At 37.5% G+C, this 26,007-nt stretch overlaps 1 protein-coding gene across 1 annotated transcript; it reads right to left on the reverse strand.

The window, feature by feature from the left end:
• Window positions 1–180: 180 nt before the first annotated feature.
• LOC150076905 (cytochrome b-c1 complex subunit 7-like) lies at window positions 181–24,878 on the reverse strand. The gene is made up of 4 exons (XM_090386122.1): window positions 24,857–24,878; window positions 19,793–19,846; window positions 11,094–11,260; window positions 181–424 (listed from the first exon to the last, which is right to left on the reverse strand). The coding sequence occupies exons 1-4, from the start codon at window positions 24,873–24,875 to the stop codon at window positions 338–340; spliced, it is 327 nt and encodes a 108-aa protein (XP_090242248.1). The 5' UTR covers window positions 24,876–24,878; the 3' UTR covers window positions 181–337.
• Between the last annotated feature and the right edge of the window lie 1,129 nt (window positions 24,879–26,007).

Genomic DNA, 26,007 nt, shown 5'->3' on the forward strand with positions numbered 1-26,007 from the left:
CTCAAAGAACAAGTCTCAAATTTAAAAAAAAAATTTTTTTTAAAGAAATTAGGTTAAAATAGCAAAATTTTCTCAGGAATCCTCATGGCAGGATTTCAAGCACAATCTCTGACAAAGACAATTCAACAAGCAGCCAGTATCAGTAATTTTAATTTGAAATAAGTCAGCAATCTGTCAGAATTTAAAATGAGTATAGAATGCTATTAATGTTTATTTATCAGTTCTTACAGTGTCTATATTTTTAAATAACATCTCAGATACACAATTCCAACTACACTCAGAGTTCAATTTTATTCATGTGATGAATAAAAATAAATATTTATGCTATTCTTCGAAATTAATATCCATACTTCTTTTTCCAATCTTCCTTTTCTTTCATTTCTTTTTTGACTTCATCTACGTATGGAAGAAGATAATGAACATCCTATCAAGAATGAAAAAAAAAAACCATATATTTCCCAGATCACCTATCTCCTAGCAATAACAATATATAAATTATTTAGGATAAAATAACACAAGAGCCAATGTTGGAAGTTTGATAATTATTCTGTAGTTATGCTACATCAATACTTTTATTATTATTCTGTTTAAGGTGATTGTTATCCTATTAACAAATAATCTTAAGATAAAATTGACAGGATATACTAGTGAAACTAGAAAATTAACTGTACAGTGAAAATAAATGAGTTCTTTATTTTACGCAACAGCAGGTCTCACTTAAGGAAGGTCATGGTTCATAGTTATAGCTTGTCCATTTTACTTTGGCAGTCAGCAATGCATAGAGGAGAAGGATCAAAGTCACAGCAGATAGACCAGTGTTTCTCAACCTTTTTTGTTCGCATACCCCCAAAGAAGCACATTCTTGTTTTTGTATCCCCATATATGTATTCGACTATATTTTATTACAATACAAAACACGCTTAAGTAAAAAATCGAATAAATCATCAATTCTGATGAATCATCAGTTAGCTTAATAATGGCAATAGTGTAATTACTACAGAATATGGTTAAGTAAAAAATACATTTCAATTGGTCCAAAATATTTTTGTTTCTTTTAATCTCTCGCGTAGACCCCAGCTGAATAATGCTGAGATAGAGTGTATCGGCTTTTTTGTTCAGACAAGTAAGAAGCCATACTTGAACTATATGAAACCTTATAGACTAATAAGGACAATCATGAGTGTCTTTGGCTGCTTTCACACAAGTAGTACTGAAGCAGATGCAGCAGTGCTTACTGGCCCAACCAACTAATAAAACTAAAGACCCTTCACATCTTTTTAGTTTTATTGGTCACTTGGGGGAAAAATACTGCCACATTTGTGTAAATGCAGTCTTTGGCCTACACACAGTCTTCCCTAAAGGTAAACACCTGAGTATTAACTCATCCAGACTATACTTTATTTAAGATTATGTACACTAAATTTACACAAAGTATATATATATACATAAAGAGTTTGCTGAGTTTAATCTTAGTACAATAGTTTTCTATGGAGGGGGAACCTCAACTTCTGTGAATTCTCCTTTATGTAGGAGCACTGGAAACCTCAAGTACTCCTACATAAACCCTCAAGTACTCAAGAATTGTTAACTAAATCTTCACCATGGGTAGCTGTGGGGTGGATTTTGTATAGTTTTTTTTTTTTTTTTTTGGGGGGGGTTGGAAGAAACAGCTGCATAGTGAAATGGGTTAACCTACAGTGGTGGACAAAAAAAACTGCATCACCTTAAAAAAAGTAACGTTTGTAGTAAAAGGTATAAAAAATTGTTTGATTACAGTCATTTTGTTTGTCACAAAGGAAAGTATTGCATCAGCCATTTCTATAAATACGGCATTGGAAGAGTATACACACTCATTAGAATCCTGTTTTGGAGAGGTGTAAGCATGGCTCCATATGTTCAGTTAACACCAAGAAAAAAAAAGTGTAGCTGTTGCTCTATCCCAGGAAGGGCTTTCTACGTGTGCTATAGCTGATAAAATAGGCTGTCACCAGTCAACAGTATCCCACGTGCTGAAATTAAAGTGTAAAACCAGTGATGAGCAGAGAAGACCTGGATCAGGCCGTAAGACAGTGACTATGCCTTTCCAAGATCGATATTTGAAATGGCTATGCCTTTGTAATCCCCATGCTAGTGCTCCTCATCTAAAACTGGACTTTAAGATGGCCTCTGGTGTTGAAACAAGTGCGCAAACTATCCAAAGATGGCATTCGGAATGTGGTCTGCATGCCTATCGGCCCAAAAAGAAGCCTTTGTTGACCCAACAAATGAGGAAAAAGCAACTTGCCTTGACTAAAATGCATGTTTCATGGACAAAAGAGCAATAGGACACCATCTTTTCTGACGAATCAAAATTCAACTTGCATGGCTCGGATGAGAAGCGATATGTCAGAAGACGAAAATCAGAGGCATACCATCCTGATTGCATAACACTGACTGTAAAGTTACCCGCCAGTCAGATGGTCTGGGGATGCATAACAAGAAAAGGGGTGGGGCGAATTAAGTTTATTAATGGAATGGTGAATGCAGACTGCTATGTTGAAGTAGTGCCTGAAACCCATTATTAGGGATCACCACACAGACAAACTGGATTTTTCAACAGGAGTCAGTACCTTGCCGCACAGCAAAATTGGTAAGTTTTATGCTATTTAGATTTAATGATGAGTTTGTCTTCTTGTCTCACAAGGCTTAAAACATACTTACACCAATGTTTTCCCTCATTTTTTTCCCTTAAGGTGCATGCAGTCATACCTCAGAAATGCTGGCATTACAATATTAGACTGGCCCGACAACAGTCCACATTTGAACCCTATTCAAAATTGCTGGTACATAATTTTGTCTAAAATTGCTCAGAAGAAGCCAATAAGTAAGATTCAGCTGAAGGAGTTCATTGTAAGGGTGTGGTACCCACGAAACTGGGCAACCGTATATCCAGAAGTTGATTAACCCTATGCCAGATCATTGCAAGGCTGTAATTGCAACTCGAGGAGGAACAACAAATATTGAGGACTTATTTTGCTGATTTACAGTACATAATACTATTATGTTAACTTGTCATGTCAGTTTGTACAAGTAAATGCAATAAAATTCATGTTTGGTTGTCATGATTGCCATTTGCATGATTTCTCATATTTCCATTAATTACACATTTTACCCTTTGGGAAGATATTTATGGCAATTAGGTATATCAGGTGGAGTCTTTTTATTGGATTTCATTCACAGAGATATATATCCCACCTAACAAATGCATTTCGAACATTTCTGCAACCCACAATGCAGGCAAAACACATTATTTGCAAAATTCACAAGTGATGCAGTTTTTTTGTCCGCCACTGTATCAACATGAAATCTGGTACACAGGTCCCTAATAATATTCTAATTAAGTCCTAAAATTCTGAAACAGGATTGAAACTACCGTTCCAAATTTATAACAATGTTTATGTAGTGAGAATTTTGAGAAAGGCCTATGGAATCCAAACTGGACTTAAAACTTGCTTGATTTAGGTATTTCAAAAGTATGTCATCCCCATGCAGTAACAAAATGTACTGAAAAGTTTATGTCAATATGAATTTTCCTTCTCAAACAATGTCCAAATATCTGAAACATATGAAGATAGTACAAGGCTGAACTGGACTTTTATTTTACCAAAAACAAACAACCCAGAAGCAAAAAACTTATTACTCTTTTTAAAGATATTTTCTTTCTACTCTGATATTTTTGCTAATGCTGTGGCAAGATAGTGATGCCAGTTGCAAAGACAAAAGCAGAAAGACTGCATAGTTAACTCAGGACACCACAATTGAGTCTGTCATCCATCTAGAATTTCTGCTCTCCCCAGTGCTCTTTCACTGGTTCAAGTGATTTCTCAAGTGAAAATAAATGGGGGGGAGATAATCCCTGCTATAAGGAGGGTGGCTTGTGATTTATCAGCACAAGATTGCCAATTTTGTCATTGTTAAATTCACTATAGGTGGACATGCACTGTAATGCAACAGAATAATTCTCTTTGACAGTTTGATGCCTTTGCTTATAAACTACTGTGTGCAGATCACTGACAAGCAAGTTGCTGTAATACTAAGAATTCACTATTACATGGGTGGCAGAAAAGTAATCAATCCTTCTAAATTCCAAAAGACATTTGCCATGATCTTGTCAGCTGAAAGCTGGCCTGGATTTTTCAACCTGATTGAGATGTCTGGTCAAAACAGTAACACTTCTCATCAAACATCAAAATCTTTGAAACACTAGGCATACACTATCTCGAATAATAAGTGCTTGTAAATAACTGCTACACTTTCCAATCTTATGCAGTCTCTCAGAACAATAGCATGTACTGTTATTAGTCAGTTTACCAAAGTCAGCTCCTCAAAGTGATTAACAATCACAACCATGACAGCTGTCAGCTGCACAATAGCATGTAATAAGTTAAGTTCTTCACAGCTTTTGGAAATGTTGCACCAATCATACACTCCTGCACATGAACAAGTCTCTTTCCCATATTGTTTGCATGTTTCCTTCTTTAATAATCTTATTATTGCATTTGAACTTGCCTAAAGTAACAGCATCATTAAAATATTTTTGTGCATAACTATTTGCCTCAGTGACAAATAGTTACAACATTATCAGAAATGTATTCACTTTCAGAAAATGAAGGTCTTATACATACGTCCATTCTCAGTTCAGTACTGGTGCATTTTGTCCATTAGAAATGTTTGATGGTGGATGTACTGCTTTCAAATGCAGTTATGCCTGGTGATATGATAACAGTTGCTGATATATCATAAAATTTAAACATCACTAACCACTTTCAGCAACTTCCATGCACACTGCTACTGCTAAAATTGGATTCACTGTCTGATTCATTTTCAATCACAAAATCATCACATATTTGCTCTACACACTTTTTTTTTTTTTTGCTATTTAGTGGTACATGTCACTGGAGTTACTACATCACCATATAAAATATGTAAAGATAAGTGAAAAATTAACATATATTATTTTATTCTGGCTGCCATGAAGACTACATATTATTGCTAGAAAGCAATAATAAGAATTATTTCCAAATTCTTTTAAATGTCCAGAAACGTGTCAGAATATTATACTTAAAGCATTCACTCTTTATAGAACCATCCTGGAATATACTGAGTCAAAACATATACCGAATCACAGAACTTTTCCAAACATACTGCTGAAGAGATTAATGGCATAGGACCATCTAAAGCTATAGTACACTAACTCAGGTTCTTGCAAGATAAAAGGATTATTGTGCTATTCTCAAAGATAATGTTGTCATGTATGTTAAAGGTTAAAAAACTAAGGATGGTACATACAATAACACATATCAAAAAATAAAGTACAGTTAAATAGAGTGGTATAAGATGGCTCTCTTTAAACGAGTAAAAACATCAGATTTTTTTTTTTTTTTTTTTTTATGAAAATCCCAAACACAACAGGTATTAAAGCCTATAGTACTTAGTACTGTGCTTGGGTTGGAGGTTGAGAACACGAAAAAAGATATTTGTTGACATTAGACTTGAACTTCTTTAGATTGTAATTTTCGGGAAATACATATGAAGGAAGGTTGTTCCAGGAAACGGCAGTTGAATGAATAAACGAGGAAGATGAAAAGTTGGTTCTGTGAGTTTGAAGTTTGACAGTAAATGGATGTTGGCTGGTTGCAGCACATGTTTGGATTGTTGTGAAAGAGAGATCAGGAATTATAGAAGCCAATTCAGAAGAACAGTGCCCATGGAAATATCTGTAGAAAAGGCATGCAGCAGAAACAGTATGTCTATGAGACAGCAAGTGGAGAGACTCTGTTAGAGATGAATCATTAATTAACCTAACTGCCCTCTTCTGAATGGAATCAAGAAGCCTGAGAGAGGTTTTAGGGGCACCACCCCAGATGTGGGAACAATATTCCATGGTAGGGCGGATTTGCGATTTGTAAAGAGTAAACAGCTGTTTGGAAGAAAAGTAACACCGAGAGCGAAAGAGAAAACCAAGTTTTTTAGATGCAGAGGAAGCAATATTTGTTATTTGCTTGTGCCAAGAGAGAGTTTCGAGGTCAGGGAAATCCCCAAAACAGATATATCATTTTGCCTAGAAATCGGAGTGTTACCAAAGATAAGCATACGAGCAGAAAAATCCTTTTTGCGAGATATAAGACAAGACTGAGTTTTAGAAGGATTGAAATCAACTAAGTGGTCTGTGCCCCACTGGAGAATTACCTGGAGATCGGCATTTAAGGAATTTGTAGCAGATATTCGAGAAGTTGAAGCTGATTGAGCTGGGCAAGTTTTCCCAAAATGGAAAGTGGAATGCAATGTGCTATCATCAGCAAAACTATGGATAGGATTTCCAGTCAATGGAAGGTCATTAATGTACAAGAGGAAAAGAGTGGAGGAAAGAATTGAACCTTGGGGGAAAACCAGCATTAGTGGAGAAGTTAGAAGACAGAGAGCCATCTACCATCACCCTCAGTGAACAATCAGAGAGAGAAAACTGGATAAACAATTACAAAAAACAGTTGGCAAACTATAAGATGGAAGCTTGTTTAGAAGACCTTTATACCAAACACAATCAAAAGCCGTTGAGATGTCAAGAGCAACTGCTTGTGTTTCGCCAAATTATTCCATTGAATTTGTCCATAACTGGGTAACATAAGCCAGATTATCACCAGTGGATCGACACTGATGGAATCCATACTGGCAATCGTTGATCAAATGGAAGGTTTCTAGGTAGTTTAAGAGTTGCTGGTTAATTGATTTCTCCATTACTTTAGAAAGAGTAGAAGCAATTGCAATGGGACGTTAACTGGATGGGAGGGATTTGTCACCCTTTTTAGGAACTGGCTGGATATGAGCAAATTTCCAAGCAGAAGGAAAAACACCTTTGGAATAAGATAGTAAAAAAAGGCGGCAAAAAACAGGAGTAAGTTCAGGAGCCAGGTTTTGAGAACAAGTGGAGAAATACCATCAGGACCTGGAGCTTTCTTAGCATCAAGATTCGTCAAAATCCTTCTGACTTTCTTTTGACGGAAGACCAAGGGAGGCATTGAATGGAGCATGTTGGGAATGGTGGAAGGTGTTTTACCAAGATTAATACATGAGTTGAAAGAAAAATGAGATGCTAGCAGGTCAGCTTTATCCTTGGCTGAAGTGACAACAGAACCATCTGGTTTTGCCAGAGGTGGGTGCAGAGATGGGCAAAAGTTGCAGCCAATAGCTTTGGCAAGAGACCAGAATGCTCAGCTACTATTAGGGCAAGAAGCAAGTTTTCTACTCTTCGCCCGTTCAAAATCGAAGCAAAAAATGAAACTGAAGAATTGGAAACAAGCCAATTACGATATGCAACATTCTTCCCTTGAACAGCCTTCACACATTTATTGGAAAACCATGGTTTAGATAAAGGACGAGATTTTAAAGTGGAGTGTGGAATAAAGGATTCCATTCCTACAAGAATAATTTCACTGACACGATCTGAGCAAACGTTGACAACAGAAATTTTGAAACAGTAATCCGACCAAGGAAAAGAAGAAAAGAAATCTCGCAGGTCATCCCATTTTGCATTCTTGTAATGCCAAACAATACGAGGTTGGGAATAGCCATGAGATAAAGGCTCCATTGGAGAATAGACAATCACCAAGTTGTGATCTGAGGTTCCTAAAGGACCACTCACTTCAACCATGTACTTAGAAGGGTTGTTTGTAAGAAATAGACAAGCGTGTTGGCTGTATGGTTAGAATTGTCCGGTATTCTTGTAGGTAAATGAACAATCTGTGCAAGGTCATTAGTAATTGCAAAAGCCTCAGAATCTCGACCAGCTGGGTCGGTGTGACTAGAAAACGAAAGCCAGCTGGAGTTGTGAACATTAAAATCACTGTTAGAAAAGTTGGACTGGAGAAAGTCAAGTTGCAAAGAGCTCCAAGTGATTAGTGGAGTTGGGAGAACGGTAGACAACAGATGAATTAGACACAATGAAGTAAAGAGATTTTAAGCCAAAGAAGATTGAAAAGAGGAGATTCCAAATTACCAAGTCTCTGACAGGGAATATCAGAACGGACATATACACAAGTACAACCTTTGAGGTGAAAGGAATCATACAGGGAATAATTTAGGCAACTGAGATGAGCAGTAGTTGAATCTACCGATAACTGAGATTCTGTCAGAAAAAGTACTTGGGGTTTGGCAGACTGCAAGTGGAAATGGACATCGTTGAGATTAGAATTGAGACCACGTATATTTGTGAAATGAACTAGGAAGTGTTTGTGAGGTTTAGATCTTTTCGCAGATAAGCTTACTCTATTAGTTTGGCAATTCAAGGTCGTATTCAATAGTGAGAAAAAGTGGGAGGGACATGCTGTATGAAGTAATGAAATTTTTGGATATGGCATACACATGGTAAGAATATACCCAGATTCTTCACATAACGTGGCCTCGATAATGCCCCCTGCATACACACTAATCGGACTCCCTCCAGTCACTATATGGCTGAGTAGAGGTAGCAAAGATTATACACTAGCTGATCCGGAAGCCTCCTAAAGAATTACCAATAGGTTTGGTCCGGTGTACTAACTAGCGGCTGGCCTGTGAAACTTTGCTCTGGAGACTAAACATGGGTTCCACCACTTCAACCCTCCAATAAGCAAAGTGGCGGTATTGCACTGGTTGATGAGAGTCATCTACCACCTAGTATTGCCTGGCAACACAGAGGGGTGGCATTCCTCCATGTGGTGTGGGCACTACACCTTGACCCCTGCTTACGTTGGTTCACACCTGGGTAGTCACCCACAGTGTGCTTGTACATGGGGGTTATACCCAGGATTACTAACAGTCCCACCATCCTGAAGGTGCAAGCAAACGATTTGGCTGTCATAGACAGTCCGGACTTCACCAAAATTGGGTCCACTTGACTCGAGTGTCGCCGGAATATCAGTTCCATCAGCATTTTAGATTCCCAGGTAGCAATTACAGCTTGTCTGACATATCTGAGAGAATGTCTGTGACAACCTCAAGGACCATCCGATATGTTATCATATCTGATACTTTTACCTTTCTAAAGAGAATCTTCAGTTAAAAATTGACTAGGTGTATATGGCTTAGCCAGATGTTTAAAAGTGGTAAAGATGCACAGCAGTCCTTTTCAAAATGTTGACAATCAATTAATATATATTTACAGTAAAAACTGGTTAATTCAAAGTTTGAGGGACAAATATACATCCAATTCAATTTAAATGAGTTCAAAGTATCTGTACAAGTTCAGAATATGTCAATATTAATTCAGTAAGAGAAATTTTTAGTCAGATACTTTTATTAAAACTGTGTAGAATTTTCATAATTCTCATTTAAAACATTAAAAATCTTTTAGTTCCAGATTCATTGTGGTAGATATTCATGAGTAGAGGCCCAACAAATTAATTTAGTCAGTAAGAGAAAGATAACAATTATGCTGTGGAGAAATTGAATAAATTTCTCACATCTGATAACAAATATTGCTTTTTCATTTCTGCCATCATTACTAATCATACAGTTCAACGTATGCAAGCTATACATTAATATAAGCTGTATGTTAAAATAAGCATAAGTTCATTATTATGGATAACTACCATACATGCATAGTCAAGAGAAGAATATCTAAGTTTTGGGGTATTATTTGCTGTTTAATACTTGCAATTCCATGCAAAAAAAAATGATAACATTCCTTTTTTGTGTTATTGCTTTCTGTAAACTTCATAACTAAACTTTGTAGAGGTCATTGCCAAAGAGCACATTATTTGTTCCCTCCCATTAATGTTAGCACTACACAATATGTCCATCAATGTCCCCTTAACAAGACTGGTGAAAGCCACTGTACAATGATAATTATAAAGGTCCACTGGGAGGAGGAGGAGGAGGAATATCAGTCCCAAGTAGCAAAGAGATGAAACAAACTATAGTATGAATCCAACTGAAATTCTAATGGCTACTGCCTCTATGTTAGTTGAAAGTGGTATACTTTGGAATGGATTACTGTTATCCACAAGGATAGCAATATCTCCATAACCATTCCCCTTTCCACAAATAAGACTCAAATTATGCAAGAAGAGATTCACCTTTGCCTTTAGATGTGTCACCTGCAAGCCAAAGCAAAGTGACACATGCTTATACAAGTAGGTCTTGATATTACAATATCATGCAATAATCTATAACAATTCCACTATAAGAATTTAGTGGGCTTGGGGTGGGGGGAAGAATGTGCATCATTTGACCTGAAGAGTTGAGGGCTTGGTTTTCTTGATCCTGAACTTAGGAAAAGAATTGACGATGAATTGTTAATGATAATGACCTAATAATGTCAAGGTGACTTTTTTTTTTTTTTTTTTTTTTTGGCATTGCAAGTGGCAGCTGATACTGGATTTTTTATGTGGGTTTTTTGAGAGCTCAATGAAATGGCATGCCACTAGAGTAAAAGACTCTTTAGGTGAAACAGTCATTTTAATTTTTCTTATTGTATGTTTTGTTATTTACTTTGCTCTTTACTGATTTGTTTTTACTGCTTTTCTTTCATCCTGATATCCTCAGCTCTCCTTTAAGCTTCTGTATCTCTTTTTCTTCCTTACACCATTAAGCACCCTCACAAGTATGCAGAGCATCTTCTCCTTGGTAGCAGGCATACACAGATTTTGGAGTTAAGCAGGTATTGATTTCACAGTCTTCTGCACCACATCAGGCACATGAAAGAGTGCCACAACAAGCCATAGGAGATTCACTATCACCAATACTGATATCAATGAAATTAATTTTTTTTAATATTCACTTTTTGCAAATGGATTTCTTTTTTCATTTCCATGCCTTCTTCAAATAAACACATCATTTTACTTCTTTTTAATTTTTTTTCATGCTGGTAGTAGGTGAGAGTATCAAATTATTTTAAATAGTTTTCAGAAGTGTAAAACAGGACTCTATCAAATAATTAAAAAATAAATTTTCAATAAATTCTATGTAACTCCCAAACTATACCACTTACAACCACCACTGAGGCAGTAGCCATTTAGCCATTAGAATTGCAGTTGGATTCCTCAACGTTTTGAGTCAGTATATTAATTTGCCATTACCTCTTCATACTTTGTCCACTGATCTTCTGGTAATAAAGAATGAGTCAAACTGGCTTGCGCAGATCTTACAAGTCGAAAATTCCGTTCATCGTATAACTTATCTGGCAAACGACGAATAGCTTCCTGGACAGCTGGTGATTCATACAAGAGATCGTCATACATTAGACCTAAAAATGAGAAAGTCACATTTGATTCCAATGCATATGACAAACTTATATAAACAAAACTGAAACAACCTCTAATTATGCTTATTTATATGGTAAACACGAACTGAATTCATTATTTTTTCTTTTAGCTGCACAAAATTAAATGTAACAATATCTAAAGCAGCACTTCCCAACATGCAGAGCACAATTCCATTACCCACTAACTTTTACAAACTGGAAACCAAAAAGTTTTAATACAGGTCTGGTTTCAGCTGGAAGAAACTGGAAAGGGCAAAGAGTTTTGTGAAAAGTCATTTTAAATAAAATACAATACAGGTCTCCCTCAACTTATGACAGGGTTCTGTTCCACCACTTTAGTCATAGTTAGTTGAATTTCATACAAATTAAGGAAATACAAATTTAATTTCATATTAAGGGCATACAAATACATAATGAAAAATAATAAACATAAATTACAAAAATGCCAATGGACTATTTCTTTTAAAGTTTCATATACAAATGTATGCACACATAATAAATCAAAATAACTGGAAAAGACAATCATCTTCTTAATTGTATTCATACTCCATGTTTTCACTTGACAAAGGCAGTTCATCATGAAGTTTATCAGCAAGGGAGGTAAAAGTGCTAGGTTTTTATAAGAACATGTCCAATTTTATCTGAACAGTTTGCTTTTTCTTTTGATTATAAATTTTTCTATAACATGTAAGAGTTTAATTAAATGGTTTACCTTTGAGAATCTCTCTGTGTTTGAGTCCACACTTTCAAAATTTTGCATTCCATCATTTATTTGGAGAAAGGCTGCAACCATTTCTTTGAGCATAAAACATCAAGCTCAATGTTGCTAAGCAGACTTTTAAAATATCAGTAGTAATCTTTCCAATTTCATTTGCTTTATCAAAGGTTAAAATGTTATCAGAACTTTTAAAGATATTTTTCCATATACCATTCATGCATTTAGTAGTCAATTCAGCCCATGCTTCTGCAATGTATTTTATTCTATGAAGAATGTTATAGTTCTTCCAGAATTGTCTTAATGTCTATTCTTCCTCAGTTGCTGCAATAGTCTGTGCAAAAGTAATCTTTAAAATAATGAGCTTTGAAGGCAACTATAGCTCCCTGGTTTATAGGCTGTATTAAATGTGTGGTGTTAGGAGGTAAAAAAAATCACTTTTATGTTTGAATGCAGACCTCTTAAGTATGGAAGGCAGCCTGGAGCATTATCAAGAATCAATAGGATTCTGAAAGGAATATCTTTTTCATGACAATATTGTTTTAGTTGTGGAATAAAACAATTGGTACACCAGTCTTCAAAAAGGAACTGCATCATCCACACCTTATTTAAATGATAATGTACTGGTAATTTAGCTTTACTAATTTCTCTGAATGCTCTAGAGCAGTGCTTCCCAAATTTTTTTGCTCGTGGATCCGTTTTGGCTTCAAAAAATAATCACAGACCCTCACATCCTAAGCTCACTTAAATATGGAGCGTCCGGATAGGTACCCAAAATTAAAAATTTATATTAATTTTAATTTTGGGTACCTATTCAGACACCCATATTTAAGTGAGCTAGGATGTGAGGATCCGTGGTTATTTTTTGAAGTGAAAAGGGATCCATACATTTTATTCAGAACTGATTTATTTTGTTTACAATCTACCTTTTTCAGACTGACACAAAAAATAACTGAATAAACTGTAACTATTTGAGTATACAATCAATCATACCTCATAGGCTTAGCATGAAGGATGGTGTTGTTTTTCAGTCTCACAAAGTCCTTTCAAATTGGGAGTGACTGTAGACAACCAAACATTCTCATGTCGGGTGCAACATCCGGTCTATAAGGATATTTAGATTTTGTTTATAAAAAAAAATAAGTAAAATTCAAAAGTAACCATTACAGAAATTATCCAAAGATCCCTTGGGATTCACTGCTCTAGAGTTTTGAGAGTGATAAATCATAAATGGCTTCAACTTATAGCCAGCAGCTGTTATTGTTATTGTTATTTTTGGTTTTTAGGAGCAACTAAGGCCATATTGCTCCGGGATATGCGGTGGTCATCCCTGACCTTTCCGCATCCTCCGTATTTGGTGGTGACGGGCTCGAACCCCGGTCTAATCAAGAAGCGTGTGCTATGCACTGCTGCTCCTTCCCACCTGGCTACGAAGGCGCCATAGCCAGCAGCATTTCTACCCAATAAAAGAGTAATGTGATCCTTATACACTTTGAAAACAGCCTTACATTTCACTTCTTTTTGAATGCATATATGGTCAGGCATCTTTTTCCAGTATAGACCAGTTTCATCCACATTAAAAATTTGTTCTTTCAAATAATTTCTTCTTTAAGCAGAAGATCAAAATCAATCTTGAAGATATCAACAGCTTTCCAATCTGCACTTGCTGCTTCCCTCCTTATTTCATATTATGAAAGTTTCCACGATTTTTGAACCTTTCAAACTAGCCATGGCTTGCATTAAAACCCTGGTTATTGCCATCACCTACCATTCTTTTTAAGTCTTCAAAAAGAGTGTGCACTTTAGTTTGGACAGTCATGAAACATAGTGGAATAAGTTTTTGAATTAGATCTTCCATCCATTAACAATTTTAATTCATTAACATTTTTTTCCATTTCTTATATAGGACCTTTTCATTTTTTGTAACTATTATAGATTTTATTGGTGCTGATTCTCTCACTACCTCATGAATTCGTTCTTTATTCTTTAAAATGGTAAAAATTGTCAAATGGGATAATTCTAAATTATGCAAAGTCTGAGACTGATTACCACTTTCACATTGTTTTATTAATTTTATTTTCGTCTCAGTCCATTACATTTCTCTTTCTTTTATCACTTTTTCCCTTACTGGCATTTGATATACACACAAATTAAAAGCCAAAATACAAATGAGTAAACTGATGAAAAATGAGAGCCAGACAACCACACAAAAACACTGCCACTCAGTAACTAACCAGTACAATACAATTGATAGCATGATGGGATATGTTCTCACATGATTGACTGCATCATCAATGCAGTCTACAGGGAGGGGTACACTTAAATAGAAAGGGTGCAAGAATGTTTGCTGATGCTATCGAGGCAGTGTTAGGTGGGTCGGAAAACTGCTAGATTGGGGGGATAGAAGGACAAATAGATTAACAGTAGCCACTGGCAGAGGTGAAAGTGATTCTTGCACTGCTTCTATTGGAATGAGCCGCAGCCTGGAAAATAAGATGCAGGATATTTCAGAGACTGCTGGGAATCATTGGGGTACAAATAAACACATGGGTTGTGTCAGGGTAGCTAAGAAAAAGAACAGGTGCATGTATACTTGTGTGTACACCAATGCTAGGAGTTTAGTAAATAAATTTGATGAATTTGAGGTATTGCTCAAAACATCAAAGGCAGATATTGTGGGGATTTCAGAGACGTGGTGTCACACAGATATAAGGAATGCAGAACTGCAATTTGGGGAGTACAGTGTCTACAGAAAGGATAGACAGGATTGGAAGGGAGGAGGGGTTATGCTATTAGTTAAGAAATACATAAAATCCAAGGAAGTGAAGCCAGTCGACATTGCTGGACAGTGCAGTGTCAAGTCAGTTTGGTGTGACATAAGCATTGGGAGATCAAAATTGAGAGTAGGAGTGTGCTATAGGCCTAATGACTCTGATGAGTATAATAAGAAACTGTACAGGGAAATAGAGTGAGCCAGTAAATCAGAGAGTCTTATAATTGGGGATTTTAATTTCCCAGATATTGACTGGAATTTGGGGGCTGGTCACTCACACACTAGCAAGGCTTTTGTGGATTTATTGGATGATTGTTTTCTACATCAGCATGTTCGGGAGGCAACTACAGGGAGTAATACTCTTGATTTGATTATCAGTAGTGATTCTTCATGCATTAAGAATCTGCAGATATAGGAACCATTAGGTGGCAGTGATCACAGTGTGCTGAAGTGGGATTTACTCAAAGAGGTGACTACCATTAGAGGTAAAGGGAAGGGTTATTGCTTTCGTAAAGGCGACTACAATGGACTGAGACAGTATTTAAATTCTATACAGTGGGACCAACTGATGATGTTACCAACAGCAAATTCAAAATGGGAAGCATTCAGAGAACTTATCTTGGAAGCTAATAGGCTTTACATACCAACTAAGAAATATTGTTCAAGGTTTAGGCCTAAGTGGATGTCAGATGAACTAATGAGACATATGGCAGAGAAGAAAAATGCATGGGATACATACAAATTAACACGTGACACAGAAGCCTATGACAGATACAAGTTGATCTGTAACCAAGTTACAAAGGAGGTTAGGCAGGCGAAGCCAGATTACGAGAAATCTTTGGCAAGGGATGCAAAGAAAAACAGCAAAGAGTTCTTTACTTATGTAAACTCTAGAAGGAAGGGGATGAATCAGATTGGTCCACTTGATATCGATGGGTCAACTGCTGATGATCCTGCTCAGGTAGCTAACAAACTAAATGAATATTTTGCATCGACATTCACACACGAGGTGTTATTCAGCGAGGGGAATGCCAGAGGTGTATTCAACTCTGGCAGTAAGCTAGAGAATCTTGTAATAACCGAGAGTAAAGTGGAGGAGAAATTGTTGAAGATAAATACAAGAAAGGCACCTGGGGTGGATGGGATCTATCCAGTTATATTAAAGGAGGCAGCAAAGGAAGTAAGCAAACCCTTAGCCATAATTATGAGAGCTTCCTTGGACTCAGGGGAAGTACCCATGGACTGAAGATGTGCAAATGTGACCCCAATTCACAAAGGAGGATCAAAGGCTGACACAAGTAATTATAGACCTGTTAGTTAAACTTCTGTTCCCGGAAAATTAATGGAGGCACTGGTTAAAGAAGCACTGCAGGATCATCTAGACAAGACTTCAGTTATAGCTCAGACACAGCATGGTTTTGTTAAGGGGAAGTCTTGCCTGACCAATTTGATTGGATACTATGATGCAGTCACAAAAGAACTGGATGCAGGGAATAACTTTGATATTATATACTTGGATCTTAGAAAGGCTTTTGATACTGTAGCACAGGGAAGACTGCTGCACAAATTGGAGCAGTGTGGCATTGGAGGCAAATTGCTGCTATGGATAAAGGGGTGGTTGAGGGGGAGAAAACAGAGAGTGGTAATCAATGGACACTGCTCATCATGGACTAATGTTATTAGTGGAGTCCCTCAGGGTTCAGTATTGGGTCCATTATTGTTTTCTGTATTTATAAATGATATTGATGATGGTATATCAAGCTTAATGTCCAAGTTTGCAGACGATACGAAGGTTGGCAGGGTTGTCAAGGACACTACTGACACTATGCTACTGCAACAGGATCTGGAAAGGTTGAGCAGATGGGCTGAGAGGTGGCAAATGAAGTTTAACATTGACAAATGTAAAGTACTACATATGGGAAACAGCAACCCCAGAGCAACGTATCAACTCTGTGGTACTACACTGACAGTGGTAGAGAATGAAAGGGACCTGGGGGTGGTTGTGCAGGCAGATATGAAGTTTTCTGAGCAGTGCAGACGGGCTGCAAGGGTAGCTCATGGTGTATTGTCGATGATATATAGGAATTTTTCTAGCAGGGATAAGGATGTGATTATTCCATTGTATAAGGCAATTGTCAAACCACATTTAGAGTACTGTATACAGGTCTGGAGGCCTCATTTCAAGAAGGATGTAGAGATGCTGGAACGAGTACAGAGAAGGGCAACAAGATTAGTGAATGGAACAAAGGGGTGCTCTTACGAAGAAAGGCTTAAGTTTTGCAAATTAGTGTCTGGAGACTAGGCACCGGCGAGGTGATCTGATAGAGGTGTATAAAGCCTTGAATGGTTTGAGCATGCTCAATGCTGATGGGATTACTCCTCTTGCTCAGAATAATCACCTGAGAGGGCATAAATTCAAATTGAGGAAAGACGGATGTAGGATAGACGTGAGGAAATTTGCCTTTAGCCAGCGGGTGGTTGGTTGGTGGAAGTTGATAGCCTAAATAAGTTTAAGGCTCAGCTGGACAGGTATTTCGGATGAACAGAGGGGTGAAGTGGAAGTGGTTATTTTTTATTTATTTATTATTTGGTTTTTTTTTTTTTTTTTTTTTTTTTTGGCTGATGCTGCATAAGCTTGCTTTCTTGCATCAAATGCCTCTACTAATGCTAATGCTAATGTCCACGTTCTGCTCACCCTTTTCTTGAAAAGTGTTCATTACTGATGTTCCTCGAGATTCTGCAAATTCTACAAGTCTTTCATTTCTTTCACCAATTCCAAAATTTCCTATAGTTTCCCTTTCTATGCCTTGTCTCTTTCCAACCTTAGCATTGAAGTCCCCCACAATAATGGTTTAGCAAATTTCTGTTCATCTAGAAGTCTCTCAATTTCAGTGCATATTTCTTCAACCTCTTCATCGTGGCTCGATGGTGGTGCATATATCATTATAACCTTTAGTTTGTACCTCTTAGAAATCCTGAGTAGTAGTCTTGACACCCTTGGTGATGTACTTTTGATTTCCAAACTATTGTTTTTTTATATATTTTTATGGACCAGAAACCCAACTCAAGCTTCGCTCTTTTCACTGTTTGCATTGGTGTACAGCAGATTTCCACTTGATAAACTTATAAGTGATTCATTTCTTCTTCTTGTTTCAGCCAAACCGATGATATTCCAATTCACATTTTCTAATTCCTTTTTCAGCTCTAATATCCTACGTGCACTGATGAGTGATCTTACTGATCTTACGTTGTAACAGGCCAAGTTGAGTTTCCGTGCATAGCAGCCTGCTCGTACCCAGAGGTTCTTAGCATCCTCTGCTTCCACTCTGATCCTCTCGCTGCCGTAAGAGGGAGAGTGAAAGCCACTGGGGACTGAGGGCCATTTGTTTTGTCGTGCTGTCATATGCTGGAGGGTTTTGTCTTTTCCTCTTCACGCTGACCAGGCATCTTGAAGAGCACCACTCTACACATTTGTTGCCACCTAAGTGACGTAACAGGGCTTACCACGAGAAGGTGTGCATGAGTGGATTTTAGGGAGGCAGGCCAACCAGATTTCTCCTAAATCTTCTGTAAGAGGGGGAGTAAGGGCCATTTGTTTCGTCATGTGCTGTAGGGTTTGGTCTTTTCCTGACCAGGTCTTTTCTTCACGTTGACCAGGCATCTTGAAAAGAACCACACTACACGTTCGTTGCCACAAAAGTGACGTAACAGAGATTACCAAAGAGGTGCGCATGAATGGATTTTAGGGAGGCAGGCCAACCAGACTTCTCCTAAATCTTCTAAAATGAAAGAAACTGGATCCATCAATGTTTTATACTGAGTGTGTGATAAAACACAGAATGCCTGTTCCCCCCTCAAAGTCCCAAACTTTTATGTTGCAGTACAAATTCCAAAATTTTTAATATATTCAGTTCTGAACAAATATGTTCATTTGATATCTAGTTCCTCTGATACTTGCTGTAGCAGAGGAATCAGATGTCAAATGAACAAGTAGCATCATAATAATAGCCAATCAAATTGGTCAGAGATCAACCCCTTAACAAATCCATGCTTTGAATGCAGTATCTTGAATGCATTGATGGATCAATGCATGCCGATGCAAAAAAAAAAAAAAAAAAAAGTGTGAAATATCACTAAAGTGATACGATAAACCAACCACAAAAGAAAAATAGATATAGGACAAACTAAGAAAGAAACAAAAATAGGCAACTGTTGCATCCAATTTCTGAATATCTTCTGTACTTCTGAATCCAATCTCTGGCGTCTGGATACAAGAGCTGTGAACATTGCTGCAATCTCAACATATTGAATATTACCTCAACAGACAGACATTAACTGAAATGCCAGTCTGCCCTCTATAATCTATTTATTTTCTGTTATCTACATAATTTCTTTCTTTTTGGTGGCAGTCTGGTCTAGTGGTTAGTGCTTAAGCTATTCTTTTCTTACAGTTACTGCATTAGGGCCTCCATGATGTGATTTTATTGCTTCGCCATGCTAGCATGTCAATAATATTGTTGTAGTCCTCTCAATGGCTCAATAACTGTGACTATCTGTGCAAAAAAAAAAAAAGCAAGCAGAAAAAAAAGTTTGTTTGTTATTTGGTTTTTAGGCGCATTAACAACTAAGGCCATATTGCTCTGAGAATATGCGGTGGTCATTCCCTTGACCTTTCCGCATCCTCCGCACTTGGTGGTGACGGGCTCGAACCCCGGTCTAATCAAGAAGCGTGTGCTATGCACTACTGCTCCTTCCGACCTGGCTATGGAAGTGCCGAAAGAAAAGTGAAAACTATTTAGAGTTATTTGCACATGTGTGCACAAACAAAATTAATTTCTTATACTTAATTTATTTAAAAATAATAAAGTTACCTACTTGGAAATCAGTCTGAAAACAACATTAAGAAATTTAATTATGCCTTTAAAGGAATTTCTACATATTAAAAAAGAAAATAAAATCACAACTTTTATAACAAAATACAGACCTTTACCAATAAACCTTGTGTTAATATATTATTATTACTTACCATACTTATTAAAACCAGAGAGGTTATATGCCCAACGTCGAACAATTGAAACCCCTATAAAAATATTAAGAATTGATATATAAGCATACAGTAAGACACTCTCCATGCAATTCATATAATGATTATTATTTTATTTTTTTTTTATTTCTGCTGCACACACAATTTAAAAGAATATGCTTAACCATATACAGGGTGTCTCAAAAATATTGGTACAAACGTTTAGGGGAGGTAGTTAACATCTAAAGCAATGTGAATCGCACAGGAACCCATAACCGGAAACGTCACAGGAAAGTAGTAGCAGAGGCAAAAGAAGCAGGAATGACACAAGACAGTAATTAGGGGCAAACATTTATTTGACATAATATTAACAATGGAGTACGAGATGGATGCATTTCATGATGTTACAACAGATGCTCGAAGGTTCCACCATGAGATGCTGTTTGTTTGTTATTTGGTTTTTAGGAGCATTAGCAACTAAGGCCATATTGCTCGGGGAATATGCGGTGGTCATTCCCTGACCTTTCCGCATCCTCCATATTTGTTGGTTACAGGCTCAAACCCCAGTCTAATCAAGAAGCATGTGCTACGCACTGCTGTTCCTTCCCACCTGGCTATGGAGGCACCTACCATTAGACGCGATGCATGTGTGACACCGACACAGCGTGGATTGGCGAACACTGTTGAACATACCTGGAGTTTCTTCGACAGTAGCAGCAACACAGACGAGTCTCGCCACTAGATCCATTTCGGTCTCCACAGGCGATTCATACATGATAGATTTGAGGCCCCCATAGAAAGAAATCAAGGCTCGATAAATCAGATGAGTGTGGGGGTCAGGCAACGGGTCCACCAAAGCCAATCCATCGACGCCCAAAATGCCTGTTCAAATGGTCACAAACACACCTTTCATAATGGGCAGGCACCCCATCATGTTGAAACCAAATGTTGCATCTCACATTTGCTGGAACATCGTCAAGTAACCCTGATAGAACTTGTTCAAGAAAGATCCAATATTTAGCGGAGTTCGTGCAGGATGATAACAGGTATGGGCTGACTAAGCAGTCACCGACCATACTTGTCAACACATTTATTGTGAAGCGATGTTGTGCCGCATGGGGGCACACACCTGTGGGTTGTCGTGAGCCCACATATGAGCATTGTGCTGATTGAATAAGCCTTCCCGAATGAAATAAGCCTCATCTGTAAACAAAACATAGGCTGCAAAATTCAGGTCTTGAACACTTTCTTGGAGAAACCACTGTGTAAAAGCCACATGTGCAGGATGATCTTGGGGGAGCAGTAACTGAACCCTTTAGAGATGAAAGGAGTGTAAGGAATCGCTGTGCCAGATATGCTGTACACTGCAACGAGACACTCCTAAGGCAGAGCAATGGCACATGTGCTGGTTGTTGTTATTTGGTTTTTAGGAGCATTAGGAACTAAGGCCATATTGCTCCGGGGATATGCGGTGGTCATTCCCTGACCTTTCCGCATCCTCCGTATTTGGTAGTCACGGGCTCGAACCCCGGTCTAATCAAGAAGCATGTGCTACGCACTGCTGCTCCTGCCCACCCGGCTACGGCGGCGCCACGTGTGCTGGTAGCAGGATTATTCTGGACGGCATTCAACACACTTTCTTCCATGGCAAGAGTTTGCATTGAATGTGGTCTGCCCGCACTACTCCTGTTACCTCTAAATGACCCATAATCACACAAATTTTTATGCACACGTGCAAACAAATGGTGGTCCGGTACATGTCTGTCTGGGAAGCCTTCTCCATAAATTCTTTGAATGGCTCGTCCACTACCCTCTGCTAATCCGTACACTAGGTGCATGTCTACCAGCTCACAGTTCGTTAATCGATGCATGCTCTTCGTGCGGCGACTACCGCACCGTCTACCGACTTACGGTGACATTTCCAGTTATGGGTTCCTATGCAATTCACATCCCTTTAGATGTTACCTGCCTCCCCTAAACGTTTGTACTAATATTTTTGAGACACCCTGTATAAGAGGAAAAGAATGGGAGAGAAAGAACTGAACCTTGGTGAACACCTGCATTAGTGAAGAAGTTAGAAGACAGAGAACTATCTACCATCTTCAGCAGTGAGTGGTCAGAAAAAAAACTGGATACCCAATTAGAAAAAAAGTTGGCAAACCATAAGATGGAAGCCTATTTAGAAGGCCAAAAATGAAGCTGGAGATTTGGATAAAAGCCAATTGCAATATGCAACATTCTTAACTTGAACAGCTTTGGTACATTTATTGTAAAACCAAGGTTTAGATAAAAAACAAGATTTTAAGGTGGAGTGTGGAATAAAGGATTTCATCCCTATAAGAATAATTTCATTGGCATGATCTGAGCAAACATTAACATCAAAAGATTTGAAACAGTAATTCAACCAAGGAAAATAAAAGTAATCTCGCATTTCATCCCATTTTGCATCCTTGTAATGCCAAAGAACACAAGGTTGAGAATGGCCATGAGAGAAAAGCTCCATTGGAGAAGAGAACTTTTTTAATGAATCAAAATAAAATGTTTTTTTTTTTTTTTTAAATATGAAAGGTCGTTAATAAAGTTTATGGTAGAAGAGCACGTTGAAATATTTTATGTTGTTGTTGTTATTTGGTTTTTAGGAGCATTAGCAACTAAGGCCATGTTACTCAGAAATATTTTATGTATTTCATCGCATTTTAAAATGATTTTAATGAACAGCAAATTTGCATCAAATTTTGTTTCAAATTAATAGAAAGTGAAAGAGAAACCCACAATTAAAAACGACTTTCAAAAAAGGTGCAGCACCAATCAAAGACTTTCATTGATTCACAGAGTTAAGGATGGCCATTTGTCCATCAAAGATGATCCTCACTCTGGCTGCCCTTCAACTTCAAAAACAATGTTTTTGTTATCATTCTAATCAGGAGTGATCGATTTAGCTGTCACTTTTGATTTTACTTGTGAAACTGATGCTTCTTACTGGGCACGTCAATAAATTTTAACAAGATTTGGGAATGTAATAAGTTTCAGCCAAGTTTATGCCTCAAGATCAAAGAGTGCAACAAGTTCTTGCATAACAGGATCTTTGTCAACTTGCAACTATTGACTCACACTTTGTTTCTTCCATCATTATAGAAGATGAATTATGAGTGTCTGGCTATGACAAAGGCTGAGTCTTCTGAATGGAAGACTCCTCCAAGGTCCAAAAAAGCAACACAATCTCCATCAAATGTAAAAATCATGCTAATCATAATTTCTGCATCACAAGGCACTGTTCGTTATAAATTGTCCAGCAGGATCAAACAGGAATAACATGAATACCACAAAGTAGCAACTGCACAGTGCTACAGATTTCAGAGAAACAGCTGGAAAACTGGGCTTTGGGAATTGCATAATGCCAATATCCCTGCATACTTAGCACTTTCCACCCAAGAATTTCTGCAAAATACTCCATCATTGTGGTCCACCATCTAGTAACATATCTGGGTTAAAAAATGAGAAGACAAGAAATTTGTTGATACTGGACCTCAATATCTGTATGTCACCAATTTCAGGAAATACATAAGAAGGAAGAAGACTATTCCAAATAACCTAAGGAGAAATGTTAAATAAATAACAATGAACACTGTTAGTGAATTGAATTTTGAAGGGATGCTAACTAGTTCATTCACACATTCAGACTGGTTTGGATTCACACATTCAGATGATAATTCTGATGAATTGTACCTATGTAAATATCTATAGAAAAAAAAAAAGCAGAGAATGTCTCTGTATTCAAATGAGTGGAGTGAGCTTGTAAGAGGATCATTAGAGAATAATCCCTCAACCCGGACTAAGGTCAACTCCAACACTTATAGCCAACCATAATAGACTAGCTCTCAGCGACCACTTTCTCCCCACGCAGATGCTTATCACAGTCCTCAACCAGGCAAACTGCACAGTAATGTTGCAGTATAATAAATTTAAGAAAGGATGTCTGTATAATATTGTATATAATGTCAAAAATACTGTATGATATCTTTATGAATATATTGTGAAAAATTTAACTGAAACTTATTATATTGTTGGTCCTGGGGGTTGAACCCAAATTTCGATGTGGCCCATCCTCAAGGCCTTTGTCCACCAACCAATGTGAAGCTCCTGGCATTCCTGCCATGAAGGATACATTGTATACATCCTTTTGTACACAATAAAGATTATATTTATTGATTTAACTAACTTTACTGATTTCCTCTGGATAATCAGTGTTCGGGGGCACTGGTACACTACCCCAAATATCACAACAATATTCTACGGTAGGTAAGATTTGATTCATAAATTTTGCAGCAAAAGAAAGAAATGAAACTGTTGATTCATGGCCACTGCTAATTAATCATGGAACAGAATCACTAACTGCTATTTACACGCAAAAACAGAATTAATCTTGTTTTTGTTGTGAAACTTTTTGGAAAAATCCATGGCTTCTGTAGCCATGAAGAATAAACTGCTCTGTTTCATAATAGAAACTTTTTTTCTTTTTTTTTTTTTAAATGAAAATTCCAACACGATAGGTATCAAAACCTATAGTACTTAGTACCATGCATGGGTTGAAGGAGATGGAGAGGCAGGGAATGCCGGAAACTTTGCTCTAGTCACTAAACACGGATTTCACCAGTTCAAGACTCCAATAAGCAAAATTGTGGTACTGCACTGGTTGATGAGTCATCTACCAAAAAAATTTATTGCTTATGCAGTAAATATTTCTCTCAAACATTACGGTTATTTTCCAATTCTACCACTATACACGATCATTAAAAACTGACCTTTTATTAAAATATCAAAAAAAAAAAAAAAAAATCTCTTTAATACGTATGCGTGGATCGGTTTTGCAGATCACATTTGCCTAAAAGCCAAACCACACTTCCAGATTAATAGCAATTAACTAAAATTCAGAGTAACTGAATAGCAGAATTTACTTTTTAAATCTAAACTGCACGTGTTCCGAAATATACTCACACCTCTAAAAAATTAAATGCAATTACTATACACACCTATAAAAATGTAAATACACCTCTACACACAACCTACCTGCCCTTGAAGCGGCCATTTTAATCTAAAACCCAAAGCCCGGGAGAGCGTTGGATAAAAAATTTAAAAACACTATATATAAAAAAGGAGAGCTTATTTTTGTTTCTCTACTAAAAACTAAATTAAACTAAACAATCATATTTAGGCCACTCGAATAATAATTAAATTCAACTGCCCTGTCTTTTATTCATATTCATATTAAATTCATATGCCTAACACTCCATTTCTGGGGGTTAACATTGCTATCTACGCCTGAGACCAACTAACTCAGCCACGGAGTGAAAAAAGCCACTTAAAGTTCATGGCGTCATCGACGGCTTCGAACCCGGGCCTTTCCACACCCCATTGTGAACAGGAGAGATTGCTTCTACAGGGATGGGATACACTTAAATAGAAAGGGTGCAAGAATATTTGCTGATGCTATCGAGGCAGTGTTAGGTGGGTCGGAAAACTGCTACCTTGGGGGGAGACAAAGACCAATAGATTGACAGAAGCCACTGGCAGAGGTGAAAGAGATTCTTGCACTGCTTCTATTAGAATGAGCAGAAGCCTGGAAAACAAGATGCATGGTATTTCAGAGACTACTGGGAGCCATTGCGGTACAAGTAAACACATGGGTTGTGTTAAGGTAGCTAAGAATAGAAAGAGGTGCAGGTATACTTGCGTGTACACCAATGCTAGGAGTTTAGTAAATAAATTTGATGAATTTGAGATATTGCTCAAAACATCAAAGGCAGATATTGTTGGGACATCAGAGACGTGGTGTCACACAGATATAAGGAATGCAGAACTGCAATTTGGGGAGTACAACGTCTACAGAAAGGATAGACAGGATAGGAAGGGGGAAGGGGTTATGCTATTAGTTAAGAAACACATAAAAACCAAGGAAGTGAAGCCAGTCGACATCGCCGGACAGTGCAGTGTTGAGTCAGTTTGGTGTGACATAAGCATTGCGAGATCAAAATTGAGAGTAGGAGTGTGCTATAGGCCTAATGACTCTGATGAGTATAATAAGGAACTGTACAGGGAAATAGAGTGGGCCAGTAAATCAGAGAGTCTTATAATGGGAGATTTTAATTTCCCAGATATTGACTGGAATTTTGGGGTTGGTTACTCACACACTAGCAGGGCTTTTGTAGATTTATTGGATG

This window comes from Mastigoproctus giganteus, chromosome 12, assembly GCF_048544385.1.
Source record: "Mastigoproctus giganteus isolate SK-2022 chromosome 12, ASM4854438v1, whole genome shotgun sequence".
NCBI lineage: Eukaryota > Metazoa > Arthropoda > Arachnida > Uropygi > Thelyphonidae > Mastigoproctus > Mastigoproctus giganteus.